Raw genomic sequence first — 14,314 nt, forward strand, 5'->3', positions numbered from 1 at the left:
ATCTGCCCAAATGCGATGCATTTGCCCAGCACAAACCGTATTATCGAAACAATAGAATGGACGCCCATCTTTTTTTAAAATTTGGTCTGTCCCACCCCTTCGCGGACCCGTCCTCGGAGATAAATGCCCATGGAGATGGGCGTTCGATTATGCCCCTCCATGTCTATTTTATCATTCTCATTTTGAAAGCTTGAGATGAATGTTCAATATAGCTCCAGTTACAAGGGAAATGTGATCTTATACAAGTAGTATGATGTTTCCGATATATTACCTTTTCTGTCTTTGGGTCTTTCCATTGAGAACCCTATATAGAGATACTACAAATAGAACAACTCCCACAGATTTTATGTCCCAAATTACTAGATTTCTCAGTTCAAACATCTGATCTATGTGAAACATCTTTTACATTTGTATTTCTGGTCTATGTTATACAACTCTCTTATTTTTGGCTTTACTTATTTCACTGAAGATATCATTATAACAACTAACAAGTAACTGTTAATTTTCTATGAACAATTATTTGGAGGAAAAAGAACTTCAGTGGCTGGGGTCACATCTGAATCTTTCTTTGGACTAATTCTTTAGAGTGCACAGGGATTTTTATTTTAATGTTGGCGGGCACTACACTACCAGAGATTATATGGACTGGTGCAGAAAGTTGGGTTGGGGTTTAGACCCAGCACCTTGCTCTTTTGTTCTTGTTTTAATGTCACTCTTTCTTTCTGTCAGTAGGCGAGCCAGTTACTGCTCATCAATGATAAGATGGAGGATATTTGGCAATGAGCTGCAGATTATTGCTGAATTTTTTAAGAGGCAGTAATTTGCCTACCCATTGCTTACTACATAGTCATGGATATTTTTTATTGTTAATTTCACAGTAGAAGCCAACGACTTGTTTATATCTTTGAATACTGTCTGAAAAGGCCCTGAAATATTACTAGCATTTTCATACAGGATATATTAGCTAAGTGTTGGGTTGTATTTGTTTTTTAGACCTGGGAGACGAGATACATGCTGCTACTTTGGCTCTCCATGACCTGCCTCATACCTTTTGACTTGGCACGTTTTGATGGAAACATGACTGGAGCAGGGTCTACTCGCATGTCTGTAATGGATCGCATACTGGAAATAGCAAAAGTGAGTGCTAGTTTATAAATACTACACTGCTTGAACACAAACTGTTGAACTTGTTTTCTATGTAAATAAGTACATAAGTAATTCCACACTGGGAAAAGACTATGAGGCATATTTTCAAAGCACTTTGGGAGGCTAAGTTCCATAGGTTTCTATGGAACTTTGGGAGGCTAAGTGCTTTGAAAATGAGCTTGCAAGGGTCCATCAAGCCCAGCATCCTGTCCACGACAGCGGCCAATCCAGGCCAAGGGCACCTGGCAAGCTTCCCAAACGTACAAACATTCTATACATTTTATTCCTGGAATTTTGGATTTTTCCCAAGTCCATTTAGTAGTGGTTTATGGGCTTGTCCTTTAGGAAACTGTCTAACCCCTTTTAAAACTCTGCTAAGCTAACCGCCTTCACCATGTTCTCTGGCAACGAATTCCAGAGTTTAATTATGTGTTGAGTGAAGAAAATTTTCTCCGATTTGTTTTAAATTTACTACACTGTAGTTTCATCGCATGCCCCCTAGTCCTAGTATTTTTGGAAAGCGTGAACAGACGCTTCACATCCACCTGTTCCACGCCACTCATTATTTTATATACCTCTATCATGTCTCCCCTCAGCTGTCTCTTCTCCAAGCTGAAAAGCCCTAGCCTCCTTAGTCTTTCTTCATAGGGAAGTCATCCCATCCCCGCTATCATTTTAGTCGCCCTTCGCTGCACCTTTTTCAATTCTACTATATCTTTCTTGAGATGTTGCGACCAGAATTGAACACAGTACTCAAGGTGCGGTCGCACCATGGAGCGATATAACGGCATTATAACATCCTCACACCTGTTTTCCATACCTTTCCTAATAATACCCAACATTCTATTCACTTTTCTAGCCACAGCAGCACACTGAGCAGAAGGTTTCAGTGTATTAGCGACGACGACGACACCCAGATCCTTTTCTTGGTCCATAACTCCTAACGTGGAACCTTGCATGACGTAGCTATAATTCGGGTTCTTTTTTCCCACATGCATCACCTTGCACTTGCTCACATTAAACGTCATCTGCCATTTAGCTGCCCAGTCTCGTAAGGTCCTTCTGTAATTTTTCACAATCCTGTCGCGAGTTAACGACTTTGAATAACTTTGTGTCATCAGCAAATTTACCGTATTTTTCGGACTATAAGACGCACTTTTTTCCCCCAAAATTTGGGAGGAAAATGGGGGGTGCGTCTTATAGTCCGAAGGTAGCGTTTTTGGACCTCCGTTCCGTACTTACAGGATTCCATGTTCCCTGGTGGTCTAGTGACGTCGGGGCAGGAAAGAGCCCCCTCTTTCCTGCCCATCGCGCTGCTCTCCGTGCTTCTCAATGCTTTCTGATGGTCTCGGCGATATTCAAAATGTCGGCGGCCATTTTGAATCTCGCCGAGACCGTCAGAAAGCATTGAGAAGCACGGAGAGCAGCGCGATGGGCAGGAAAGAGGGGGCTCTTTCCTGCCCCGACGTCACTAGACCACCAGGGAACATGGAATCCTGTAAGTACGGGACGGAGGTCCAAAACCCGGACAAGACGCACCGGAGCACCTAGGTTTTAGAGGAGGGAAAGAGGAAAATTTTTTTTTCCTATTTCCCTCCTCTAAAACCTAGGTGCGTCTTATGGTCCGGTGCGTCTTATAGTCCGAAAAATACGGTAATTACTTCACTAGTTACTCCCATCTCTAAATCATTTATAATTATATTAAAAAGCAGCGGTCCTAGCACAGACCCCTGAGGAACCCCACTAACTACCCTTCTCCATTGTGAATACTGCCCATTTAACCCCACTCTCTGTTTCCTATCTTTCAACCAGTTTTTAGTCCACAATAGGACATTTCCTCCTATCCCATGACCCTCCAATTTCCTTTGTAGCCTTTCATGAGGTACCTTGTGAAACGCCTTTTGAAAATCCAGATAAACAGTATCAACTGGCTCCCCTTTGTCCACATGTTTGTTTACTACTTCAAAGAATTGAAGTAAATTGGTCAGGCAAGATTTCCCCACACAAAAGCCGTGCTGACTCGGTCTCAGTAATCCATGTCCTTGGATGTGCTCTGTAATTTTGTTTTTGATAATAGCCTCTACCATTTTCCCCGGCACCGACGTCAGACTCGCCGGTCTATAATTTCCCGGATCTCCCCTGGAACCTTTTTAAAAAATTGGCATTACATTGGCCACCCTCCAATCTTCCGGTACCACGCTCGATTTTAAGGATAAATTGCATATCACTAACAGTAGCTCCGCAAGCTCATTTGGAGTTTGAAAAAAAAAAAAATGTGAGGAGAGAAAGTCTGGTCTAGTACTACATCTAGTACTTTAACAGGAATTGAAGGGGATTTTAGTGTCTGCCATGACGATGGGGTGAACGAGTAAAGCTGAGCCTTTCCTAGATAGCAGGAGACCTTTGGACTTCTCTGGGTTAAGTTTTAATTTGGCTTAAAGAACGTATCAATTTTGTTTAGAGCGAATGTCCTGGAAGCAATAGTCTATTGGCAAGTATTTATATATCATCAGCATATACTTATGACATCTAGTCAAGGGATTGGATGAGAGCAAGTAAAAGAGACATAAAGCATAGCACCAAGAGGGAGCCCTGAGGGATGCTGCATGTAGAGGCATAGGTTCTGAAAGTCTGTCTTGTATGTTTTGCTTGATGAGTATGAGCAGAACCAATCTAGAAAAGTGTTAGTGAGTCTGATATCATATAATTTATGTAGGAGGAGTTTGTGATCTACAAGATAAAAAGCTGTGGGGAGATCTAATGATAAATACAACTGGTTTATTCTGGTCTGTATTGTAAAGACCATATGATCTATCTAGTCTGCCCATCTATATCAGTTGCCAATCTCTACTGTCCTCCTCCTCCCATAGAGATCCTATATGCTTGTCCCTTGCTTTATTGACTTTGGATAACAGCCTTCATCTCCACTATGTCCACTGGGAGGCCATTCCATGCATCCACCACCCTTCGTGTAAAGAAATATTTCCTTACGTTGCTCCTAAATCTGTTCCCTTTCACCTTCATTCTTTGCTCCTTTATTTGAGAGCTCCCTTTTAATTGGAAAAGGCCCCCTGTGCATTTATACCACATAGGTATTTAAATATTTCTATCATAGCTCTCTTCTCATGAAATCTGTTTTGCTGGACAGCATATGAAGACCAAGTATCTTCACACTACTGCTTGGACCAGAGTTTAATCACAGACATTACATTCTGTTGAGCTGTACATGTATTGTGAAAACTGCAATTCTTGCAGCTTTAATGATGAGTAGGCTGCTTCTGCAGAATGAATAGGGAATCTCTAATTTGAGTGGCCTTAATCAAGAGTCATTATCTATGTGCTTGACTCCATCCTGATGGATTGGAGAGGTCATTTTTTTTCTCACCTGTAACATGTTTTCGGTAGGTGATGGGATGGATAAGACATAGTCCTTTCTACTTCCATGAGAACTATTCTTTTTTTAACTCTGGGATTGAGAGGACTGCTGTGCATGGGAAGGACCATGATTTGCTTAGAACTTTACACTTGCCTCTGAGCTCTGGGAGATGTTGTTACTCGCGTGCTAGATAAATCCTGCTGTCTACAGGAATCACCCGTTAATGGCGAGAAACACTACTTTGTCCTGTTGTTGAGTCTTGTTTGAGCAGTATATTTTATAGGTAATTTTTTTTCTTTTCATATTTCTAGACATACCTGCTGGTCAGTGATAAAGCTCAAGATGGTGCTCCTGTACTTGTTTCAAAGTAAGTTTATTGACAATTTGAGCTGATGAACAGAATTATAACAAAAATGTTTGTTACATTGGCAGATGTAAATAGCATAAGAACATAAAAAAACATGCTCTATTGAACCCAGCAGTCTGTCTCCAAAAGTGGCTAGTCTGGGTTACAACTACCTAGAAGATCCCAAAAATATATGTATTTCTCGTTCTTTTCCAGGGGAGGATGGACAATGGTTCTTTCAATCCTATCTGGCTAATACATTTTTATGGACTTTTTTCCTCAGAAACTTGCCGAAATGTCTTTTGAATCCTGCTGCTTTGGTCACCTTGACCACATCCTCCAACAACAGATGCCATAATTTAATTGATGCACTAGAATGACCGTACTTTCCATAGTTTTGTTTTCTTTCTGTTGGCCATTAATTTCATGGAGTGTCCTCTTGTTTGAAAGGTTAAATCAGTGGTTCCTAAACCTGGTCCTGGAGGCTCCCCAGCCAGTCAGGTTTTCAGTGTATCCACAATGAATATTCATGAGAGAGGTTTGCGTGCACTGCCTCCACTGCATGCAAATCTCTCTCATAAATATTCATTGTGGATATCCTGAAAACCTTACTGGCTGGGGTGCCTCCAGGGCCAGGTTTGGGAACCACTGGGTTAAATAACCATTCTCTATTGAACTCATGATTAAGCTACTCATGATTTTCTAAATTTCTACCATAGTCTTTTTCAGTTGTCTTTTTTTAATTTTGAAGAACCCTAACCTGTTTAACCATAAATCTTGTCACCCCTATCTCCAGATAATTTATGAATATGTTAAGCAGCACAGGTCCCAGTGGATAACTGACCACTTAGTCCTTCTTTGTTTCCTATTTAGGCAAACAGAGAGGAATGAGCTTTTGCACCTCCTATGTCAGGAAGTGCTAGGTTTGTGGACCTGGGCCTCCTGTTACGGGATGCTCCTCAGGGCAACTTAACTTACTGGGAAATGCAACAGTCTGGCAGACAGGCTGAGCAGTTTAATGCAATCTCATGAGTGGTTGCTCAACGTGGGCGTAGCCCGAAAGATCTGTTTGACACTCATTTGAACAACAAAGTCCCTTAGTTCTGCTTCAGACTAAGTTCACATGGCAGACTAGCCTCAGACGCCTTTCTCCTTGATTGGGGGATGGTACTTCTGTATAGATTGCTTTCTTATCCTCATTTCCCAGAATGAGGTATCACTTCTACATCTCAACCTCCAGACACATGGCCCTCATGGTTTGGATGTTGAGAGGGTAGTTGATTCTCTCTGACTGCATGAAAGTGTCTCTCATGTCCTGTTTGCTTCCAGACAAGATTCCACTAAGAGGTCATATAATTTTAAGTGGAAAATGTTTGCTGTCTTGAGTGAGGGCAAGGCCATAGACCCTTTTTCCTGCCCTGTGCAAAAACTGCTTGAGTATCTTCTACATTTATCAGTCTGGTCTCAAAACCAACTCTGTTAGGGTTCACCTCTGTGCAATTGGTGCTTATCAGTGTGTAGCTGGAAAGCCTAACTCTGTATAGCCTCTAGTTGTCTGCTTCATGTGAGGTTTACTCATGCTCAAGCCCCTGTTGAAACCTCCCACAGTACCTTGGGATCTCAGTGTCAATCTCATCCAGCTCCTTGTGAACTACTTGATTCCTCCTACCTGACGTTTTTGACCTGGAAGGTTTTAAGTCTTGGTGGCAGTCACTTCAGCTTGCAGGTCAGTGGACTTCAGGCCATAGTAGCTGATCCACTTTATACTTTTTTCATCATAACAGAGTAGTTCTTCGCATGCATCCTAGGTTCTTTCCCAAGGTAGTGTCGGACTTCTACCTTAACTAATCGGTTGTCCTGCCAAAGCCCCATGCCCATCTTGGTGAAAGCGCACTGTATACCTTATACAGCAAGAGAGCCTTTGCCTTCTATATGGAGTGGACAAAACCCCATAGACAGTCCACTCAAATTGTTTTTCTTTTTTTTAAATCCAAACAGGATGGGGATAACCATTGGCAAATGAACTCGAATTGGCTGGCAGACTACATTTCCTTTACTTATGCCCAGGCTGGGCTGACTCTGGAAGGTCATGTAATGGTTCATAATGTCAGAGCCATGGCTATGTTGGTAGCCTACTAGAAGTTGGCCTCCATACTGGAAATTTGCAGGGCAGCAACCTGGTCTTCAGTCCAAACACTACCATTCATTACTGTTTGGATCAGGATTTTTGACATGACGGTTGGTTTGGTCAGTCAGTCCTGCAGAATCTGTTAGGGGGTCTAGAATCCAACCCCCCCAGGCCCATTTGTTTTCTGTTCCAGGTTGTTAAAAATGGGGGGAAAAAGGATTGTTGTAGTCCTTAGCCTGTTGCAGGCCTTGATTTATTCTCTCTCTTTATTTCAGAACAATCTGGTAGCTAGGGATTCCCATATGTGTGGATATAATGTCCTGCTTATTCTCAGAGAAAGCAAAGTTACTCACCTGCATCAGGTGTTCTCCGAGGACAGCAGGATATATATTCATATGTCACACCTTCCTCTCCTAGGAGTTGTATTCTGTTTACTTCCTAATAGACTGGCCTGTCCCATGCTGCAGTGGTAGGCAGAAAAGCTTGCATGGTAGGACTCCCAAAAGCTTCTGGAAAAGAAGCTGGGGATTTTTCACACACCAGGCTCCGTCAGGTGACGTAGCCCAAACGTATGAATGTGTCTTGCTGTCTTTAGAGAACACCTGCAACAGGTGAGCAACTTTGCTTTATTTCAGAATAAAAAAACAAGGCTTCAGTTAGTAAACTGAATCATAGTGAAGTATCACATAGCCTACTCAGTGCTCTCAGTTTTGCACTTTCAAACTGCAAGTTAGCTTAAGGCAGAGGAAGTATTTCATTCTTTTCATGGCTTTGTTGCAGTTGATCTGTGAAGTGTATAACACAACTAGGATGTGCAGAGGCCTTTTCTGTTCCTGTGACCTGTAGCATCTCTGCCTATCCTGCATGATTTTGACTGCTTGACACACAGCAGGAGGAGCTGTTGGCTTATCTAATAGTAATTAGTCTCTTGGCTGCCTTTTAACTTTTTTTTTTTATTATTGTAAATGATCTGCCAAGATAAAGACAGACAAAAAAAAAAGAATACTACATTAACAAGTGCTTTGCTTGTTAGTTATGGATTGGCACTGTAGACTAGTATTTAATATTAGAGAGTCTAATTTCATTTAATTTCTTCATCCACATTTCTATTCTGAATTTTTGTTAATTTTTTTTTATATAGTGCCTTTATAGTCTATCAAATAACAACCAAGTATAGATTACACAAATTCCTTTAATCTCCTTGTTCTCACTTAAATTGAAATCTTTCTGTGAGGACATGTGGGATACTGAAATCCTCACAACATAAGATGATGTCATCTGACAGAGCCCAGTGTGAGAAGTTTACTCTAGTAATGTCATACAAAACTTTGAGCCATTTCAGCTGTGCATGTGCGCCATTTCCCGCCTGCTGCTGTCACATAGGACCATATCATCAGTCTTGCATATTTTGTGGAGCCATTAAGATGTTACAGAATTTTGGATAGAAGTTTTGTAAGGTCCTATCGCTGCTGTTTGGTACACTTTCCAATAAATCTCCTAGCCAGCTTTTTTGGTCGATTTTTCAATTTTAATTGACCACATTTAATTGATCATTAGATTCAGCTAATTAAACATAGCCATGCTTTATTGCAGCCAGCCCTGTCAAATCTAAACTTCACTATATATTGAACTTTGCCATGAGAGTGAAGCAGACACCACAACGTTTTTACAAGAATGCTATGCCACAATCAAAGGAAATTCCAGAAGAGATGTTAAAAAAGATTGTTTTAATAAATCAGTCTGAAAGAGTTACAAAGCATTTCTAAAGCTCTGGGACTGCACCAAATCACTAGAAGCAGGTCTTTTCAGACAAATTTGATTAATTTCTTTGACTGGGTGACCTGAGAGTTGTCTTGAGGGAGAACACTAGATGTGGTGTATTTAGATTTAGCAAAGCCTTTGACATGGTTCCACATAGATGACTAATAAACTGAGTACCCTCAGTATGGGCTCTAAACTGACTGGGTTAGGAACTGGTTGAGTGGAAGGTGACAGAGGGTAGTGGCAAATTGAGCTCATTCTGAGATAAAGGATGTCACCAGTGGTTTGCCGCAAGGTTCGGTTTTTGGGGTGGTTCTTTTTAACATTTTTGTAAACGATATTGCAGAAAGGCTGGCTGATAAGGTTCGCTTTTTTGCAGATGATACCAGATACCAGAATCTGCAATAGGGTGGTGACACTCCTGATGATGTGGATTACATTAGGAGGGACCTAATAAAACTTGAAGAAAGCTGCCAAATTCTGGACCAATGATTTAATGTTAAAAAATGTAAGGTCATGCATTTGGTCTGTAAAAACCTGAGAAGGTCTTTTACTATGCTGCTGTAGCGTTTCTTAATGTACGCTAAATGCTAGAGATGCCCATAGGAATATATGGAGATCTCTAGTGGTTAGCGCACGCTAATCATTAGCATGTACTAAAAACGTTACCATGGCTTAGTAAAAGGCCCTGTGAAGGAGCGGTACAGTTGAGGGGGCAAAGAATGTTTGTGCATGAAAGAGAAGTGGAACTTCGGTGTGGTTTTATGTGATGATCTTAAGGTGGGCAAATAGGTAGACAAGACGACGGCAAAAGCTAGAATGATGCTTGAATGCACAGGGAGAGGAATGGCCAGTAGATAAAAGGAGAAGATAATGCCTCTGTATAATACTGTGGTGAGACATCATTTAGAATATTATGTAGAATTCTGGAGATCACACCTTCAAAAAGATATAAACAGGATGTCGTCAGTCCAGAGGGCAGCTACTAAAATGGTCAGTGATCTTCATTATAAAGCATATGGAGAAAGACAAGATCTCAGTATGTATACTTTGGAAGAAAAGTGGGAGAGGGGAGATATGATAGAGATGTTTACCTCTGTGGCATAAATGCACAGGAGGCAAGTCTCAATTGAAAGCTCTGGAATGAGGGTGCATAGGATGAAGGTGAGAGGCGACAGACTCAGAAGTAACCTGAGGAAATACTACTTCATCAAAAGGGTGATAAATTAATGGAACGGTCTCTCAATGGAGGTAGGGGAGACAAAAACGTATCTGAATTCAAGAAAGCTAGGGACGACAAGTACATAGGATCTCTAGGGGAGAGGAAGGGATGGTAGATGGTATGGATGGGCAGACTGAATAGGCCATATTGTCTTTATCTGCCTTCATTTTTCTATGTTTCTATGTTTCATTATCTCCAAATGGAGATGACTTGGAACAGGGTTGTATCTTCCCAGGAATGGCCAGCCTGCCAGAATTTCTCCAAGGGTGCAGCGACAACTACTACTATTTAGCATTTATATAGCGCTACAAAGCGTACGCAGTGCTGCACAAACATAGAAGAAAGACAGTCCCTGCTCAAAGAGCTTACAATCTAATAGACAAAAAATAATAAAGCAAGCAAATCAACTAATGTGTAGACAACTCATCTGGGGAGTCACAAAATATGCCAGAAGAACATTCAAAGAACTGCAGGTTTCTCTAGCCTCAGGTAGGGTCAGTATTCATGACTCCAGGATAAGAAAGAGACTGGCAAAAATGGGATTCATCAAGACAGAAACTGCTGCTATTCAAGCATGACACCAGTGCTTGTCTCACATTTGCAAAAACATACCTGGATGATCCCAAACCCTTTTGGGATCATATTCTATGGATAGATGAGTCTAAAGTGGAACTCTTTCAACAGCATAGGTTCCATTATGTCTGGTGTAAAGCAAATAGAGCATTCAACAGTCAGAACATCATACCAAACCATATATTCTGCACTGTACCAGAAAATTGTTAAGGACAATGTCTGATGACTGGTCATCTGTCCATGAGCTGAAGCTGAAACATAATTGGGTTATGCAACAAGGTGTACCCTTTCTGAGAAGTTCCGCGAGAAGAGGACATTTCTCTGGGAAGTGAACGCTATTTTGCTTTATGCTTTGGGAACTTAAGATTGGAGTTTAAAGGAGGAATTGTAGGTTAGTGTTAGGCAAAATAAAAATATAAAAAGCAAATTTTATCAACTAATCTCTATAGTCTTTTCCACTTTTAAAATTTTTGTACCACAGCATTAACAGATAGAATCTAGCAGGCACTGCAGGATCTAGTTTAGTATTAAGGGGGAATAAAAAGAGAGAGAGAGAGAGGGAAAAGCAAGCAGGACCTAGTTTAGTATTAAGGGGGGAATAAAAAGAGATAGAGAGCGAGAAAAGCAAGCACCATTAACTAGTTGCCATGGTGTACAAACCATTTTCCCATAGTTTTAAACTGAAACCTTTTCTAGAGGTGGAAACTAAACAGCCAAAAAACTCTTGTTCTAAAACGCAGTTATTTTCTGTTCCTTAGCTGCTGGAGAGGTAGCTCATCCAGCGACCTCAAGTAAGTGTTAATTAAGGTGTGAGGAAGTAGAATACTTGCATAGGTTGCTGAGTTAGCTTCAAAGAGCCTGTTTAAAAAAGGCCCCTTAGATTCAAAACTATATATAGAGAAAAGGTCCCACTGAACTTTCTTTCTGATAAGTTCCGAGAGAAGAGGACATTTCTCTGGTAAGTGAACGCTATTTTGCTTTGTGCTTTGGGAAAGGAGGAATTGTAGGTTAGTGTTAGGCAAAATAAAAATATAAAAAGCAAATTTTATCAACTAATCTCCATAGTCTTTTCCACTAAGTTTTAAAAAAACTTTGTACCACAGCATTAACAGAATCTAGCAGGCACTGCAGGATCTAGTTTAGTCTTCCCACCCCCCCCCCCCCCCAGGACAACTCTTCATTTATTGTCAGTTATTGTAATTAGGGTAACAAGCAAGGAGTGCTCTTACAGAGTTTTAAATACATTTCATTACCATCTAAGAAGGAAACACTAAATAAATCATACAATATACTATATAAACTAAAAGACACTTTTATATTAGGCTAATCCTTACAAGTTTTAAATTATTGAAAAAGTCAAAAACACTAAGATGGAGTCAGCAGTCCAGCAGCAAGGGGGGGGGGGGGTGCTAGCCAGTCTTTTGCATTGAGTGTCACATGTATGATTATCTCCAAGTTGGTGAGATGTCATATGTGTGTGCCCGATGCAAAGAGCTCCTAGCTCTCAGAGAACGTGTCCGTTCTCTTGAGGCTAGAGTAGCAGACTTGGTGGAGCTGAGGGAGACAGAGGTACATAGACGAGACCTACAGGGATGTTGTAGAGAAATTCCACCTCCAGTCTGGTAGCCCCTGTGCTACCTTGGAGGAGGGAGGTCTCCTAGAAGGAGAGCATCACCTTGGTGAAGTAGGAAGTACTCCTGTAATCAGGACTTGCCCACCAGGGGATGTACTATCCACTCACACCGAGGATATGTCTCCAAGTGCTGACTGGGAGGGAAAGGTTAGGACAGCTGTTGTAGTTGGTGATTCGATCATTAGGCATATAGATAGCTGGGTGACTGGTGGACTTGAGGATCACCTGGTTACTTGCCTGCCTGGTGCAAAGGTGGCGGACCTCACGCGTCACCTAGATAGGATTTTAGATAGTGCTGGGGAGGAGCCAGCTGTCTTGGTACATGTGGGTTCCAGTGATATAGGAAAATGTGGGAGAGAGGTTCTGGAAGCCAAATTTAGGCTCTTAGGTAGAAAGCTCAAATCCAGATCCTCTAGGGTAGCATTTTCTGAACTGCTACCTGTTCCATGCACAGGGCCCAAGAGACAGGCAGAGCTCCGGAGTCTAAATGTGTGGATGAGACGATGGTGCAGGGAGGAGGGTTTTAGATTTGTTAGGAACTGGGCAACATTCTGGGGAAGGGGGAGCCTATTCCGAAAGGATGGGCTCCACCTTAACCAGGGTGGGACCAGGCTGCTGGCGTCAGCATTTAAAAAGGAGATAGAGCAGCTTTTAAAGTAGAAATGGGGGAAGGCCAACAGTCGCTCAGAAGTGCAGGGAAGATAGGGTATCCTGATAGTGAGGTTGCAAAAGAGATCGTAGTAGATCAGGTGTCCTTAAATAAAAATCAGACAAAAGATTGCAAATTAGTACTGTCAAGTACTAAGCATGATGTAAATAGGAACAGCAAATATAGTTTGAAATGTCTATACGCGAATGCCAGGCGCCTAAGAAATAAGATGGGAGAGTTAGACTATATTACACTAAATGAAAAATTAGATATAATAGGCATCTGTGAGACCTGATGGAAGGAGGATAACCAGTGGGACACTGTCATACTGGGGTACAAATTATATCGTAGTGATAGGGTGGATCAAATTGGTGGAGGGGTAGCATTGTATATTAACGAGAGCCTTGAATCAAATTCTGCAGGAAACAAAACACTTCTTGGAATCACTGTGGATTGAAATTCCATGCGTAAAGGAGAAAAGGATAGCGATAGGAGTGTACTATCGTCCACCTGGCCAGGATGAACAGACGGATGCAGAAATTAGGGACGCAAACAAACTGGGCAACACAAAAATAATGGGTGATTTCAATTACCCCGATATTGACTGGGTAAATGTAACATCGAGGCACGCTAGGGAAGTAAAATTCCTTAATGAAATCAAGGGCAGCTTTATGGAGCAGCTGGTACAGTAGCCGACGAAAGAAGGAAAAATTCTAGACCTAGTCCTTAGTGGAGCGCATGATCTGGTGCGGGAGGTAATGGTGCTGGGGCTGCTTGATAACAGTGATCATAATATGATGGGATTTGATATTAGCTTTGAAGTATACATAGGAAATCAACTACGTTAGCGTTTAACTTTAAAAAAGGAGACTATGATAAAATGAGAAGAACTGTGAAAAAAAAGCTTAGAGGAGCGACTGCGAGGGTCAGAAATTTACATCAAGCGTGGATGCTGTTCAAAAACACCATCCTGGAAGCCCAGGCCAAATATATTCCGCATATTAAAAAAAGGAGGACGAAAGACCAAATGACAGGCGTGGTTAAAAAGTGAGGTGAAGGAAGCTATTAGAGCTAAAAGAAAATCCTTCAGAAAATGGAAGAAGGAACCGAGTGAAAATAATAAGAAACAGCATAAGGAATGTCAAGTCAAATGCAAAGCGCTGATAAGGAAGGGCAAGAGGGACTTCGAAAAAAAGATTGCGTTGGAGGCCAAAACACATAGTAAAAGTTTTTTTAGGTATATTAAAAGCAGGAAGCCGGCAAAAGAATCGGTTGGACCGCTAGATGACCGAGGAGTAAAAGGGGCGATCAGGGAAAACAAAGCCGTAGCAGAGAGATTAAATGGCTTCGGTCTTCACCGAGGAAGATTTGGGTGGGATATCAGAAATGGTATTCGAAGCTGACAAGTCGGAGAAACTTATTGAATTCTTTGTAAACTTGGAGGATGTAATGGGGCAGTTCTACAAACTGAAGAGTAGCA

At 41.5% G+C, this 14,314-nt stretch overlaps 1 protein-coding gene across 1 annotated transcript in view; it reads left to right on the top strand.

The window, feature by feature from the left end:
* TBCD (tubulin folding cofactor D) overlaps positions 1–14,314 on the top strand; it is a 477,889-nt gene that overhangs the window by 28,251 nt on the left and 435,324 nt on the right. The window contains exons 6-7 of the mRNA XM_030208042.1: positions 994–1,137; positions 4,834–4,889. Of these exons, the coding sequence (XP_030063902.1) occupies positions 994–1,137; positions 4,834–4,889 (200 nt within the window). The remainder of the gene's footprint in view (positions 1–993; positions 1,138–4,833; positions 4,890–14,314) is intronic.

Source organism: Microcaecilia unicolor, chromosome 6 (assembly GCF_901765095.1).
Source record: "Microcaecilia unicolor chromosome 6, aMicUni1.1, whole genome shotgun sequence".
Lineage (NCBI taxonomy): Eukaryota > Metazoa > Chordata > Amphibia > Gymnophiona > Siphonopidae > Microcaecilia > Microcaecilia unicolor.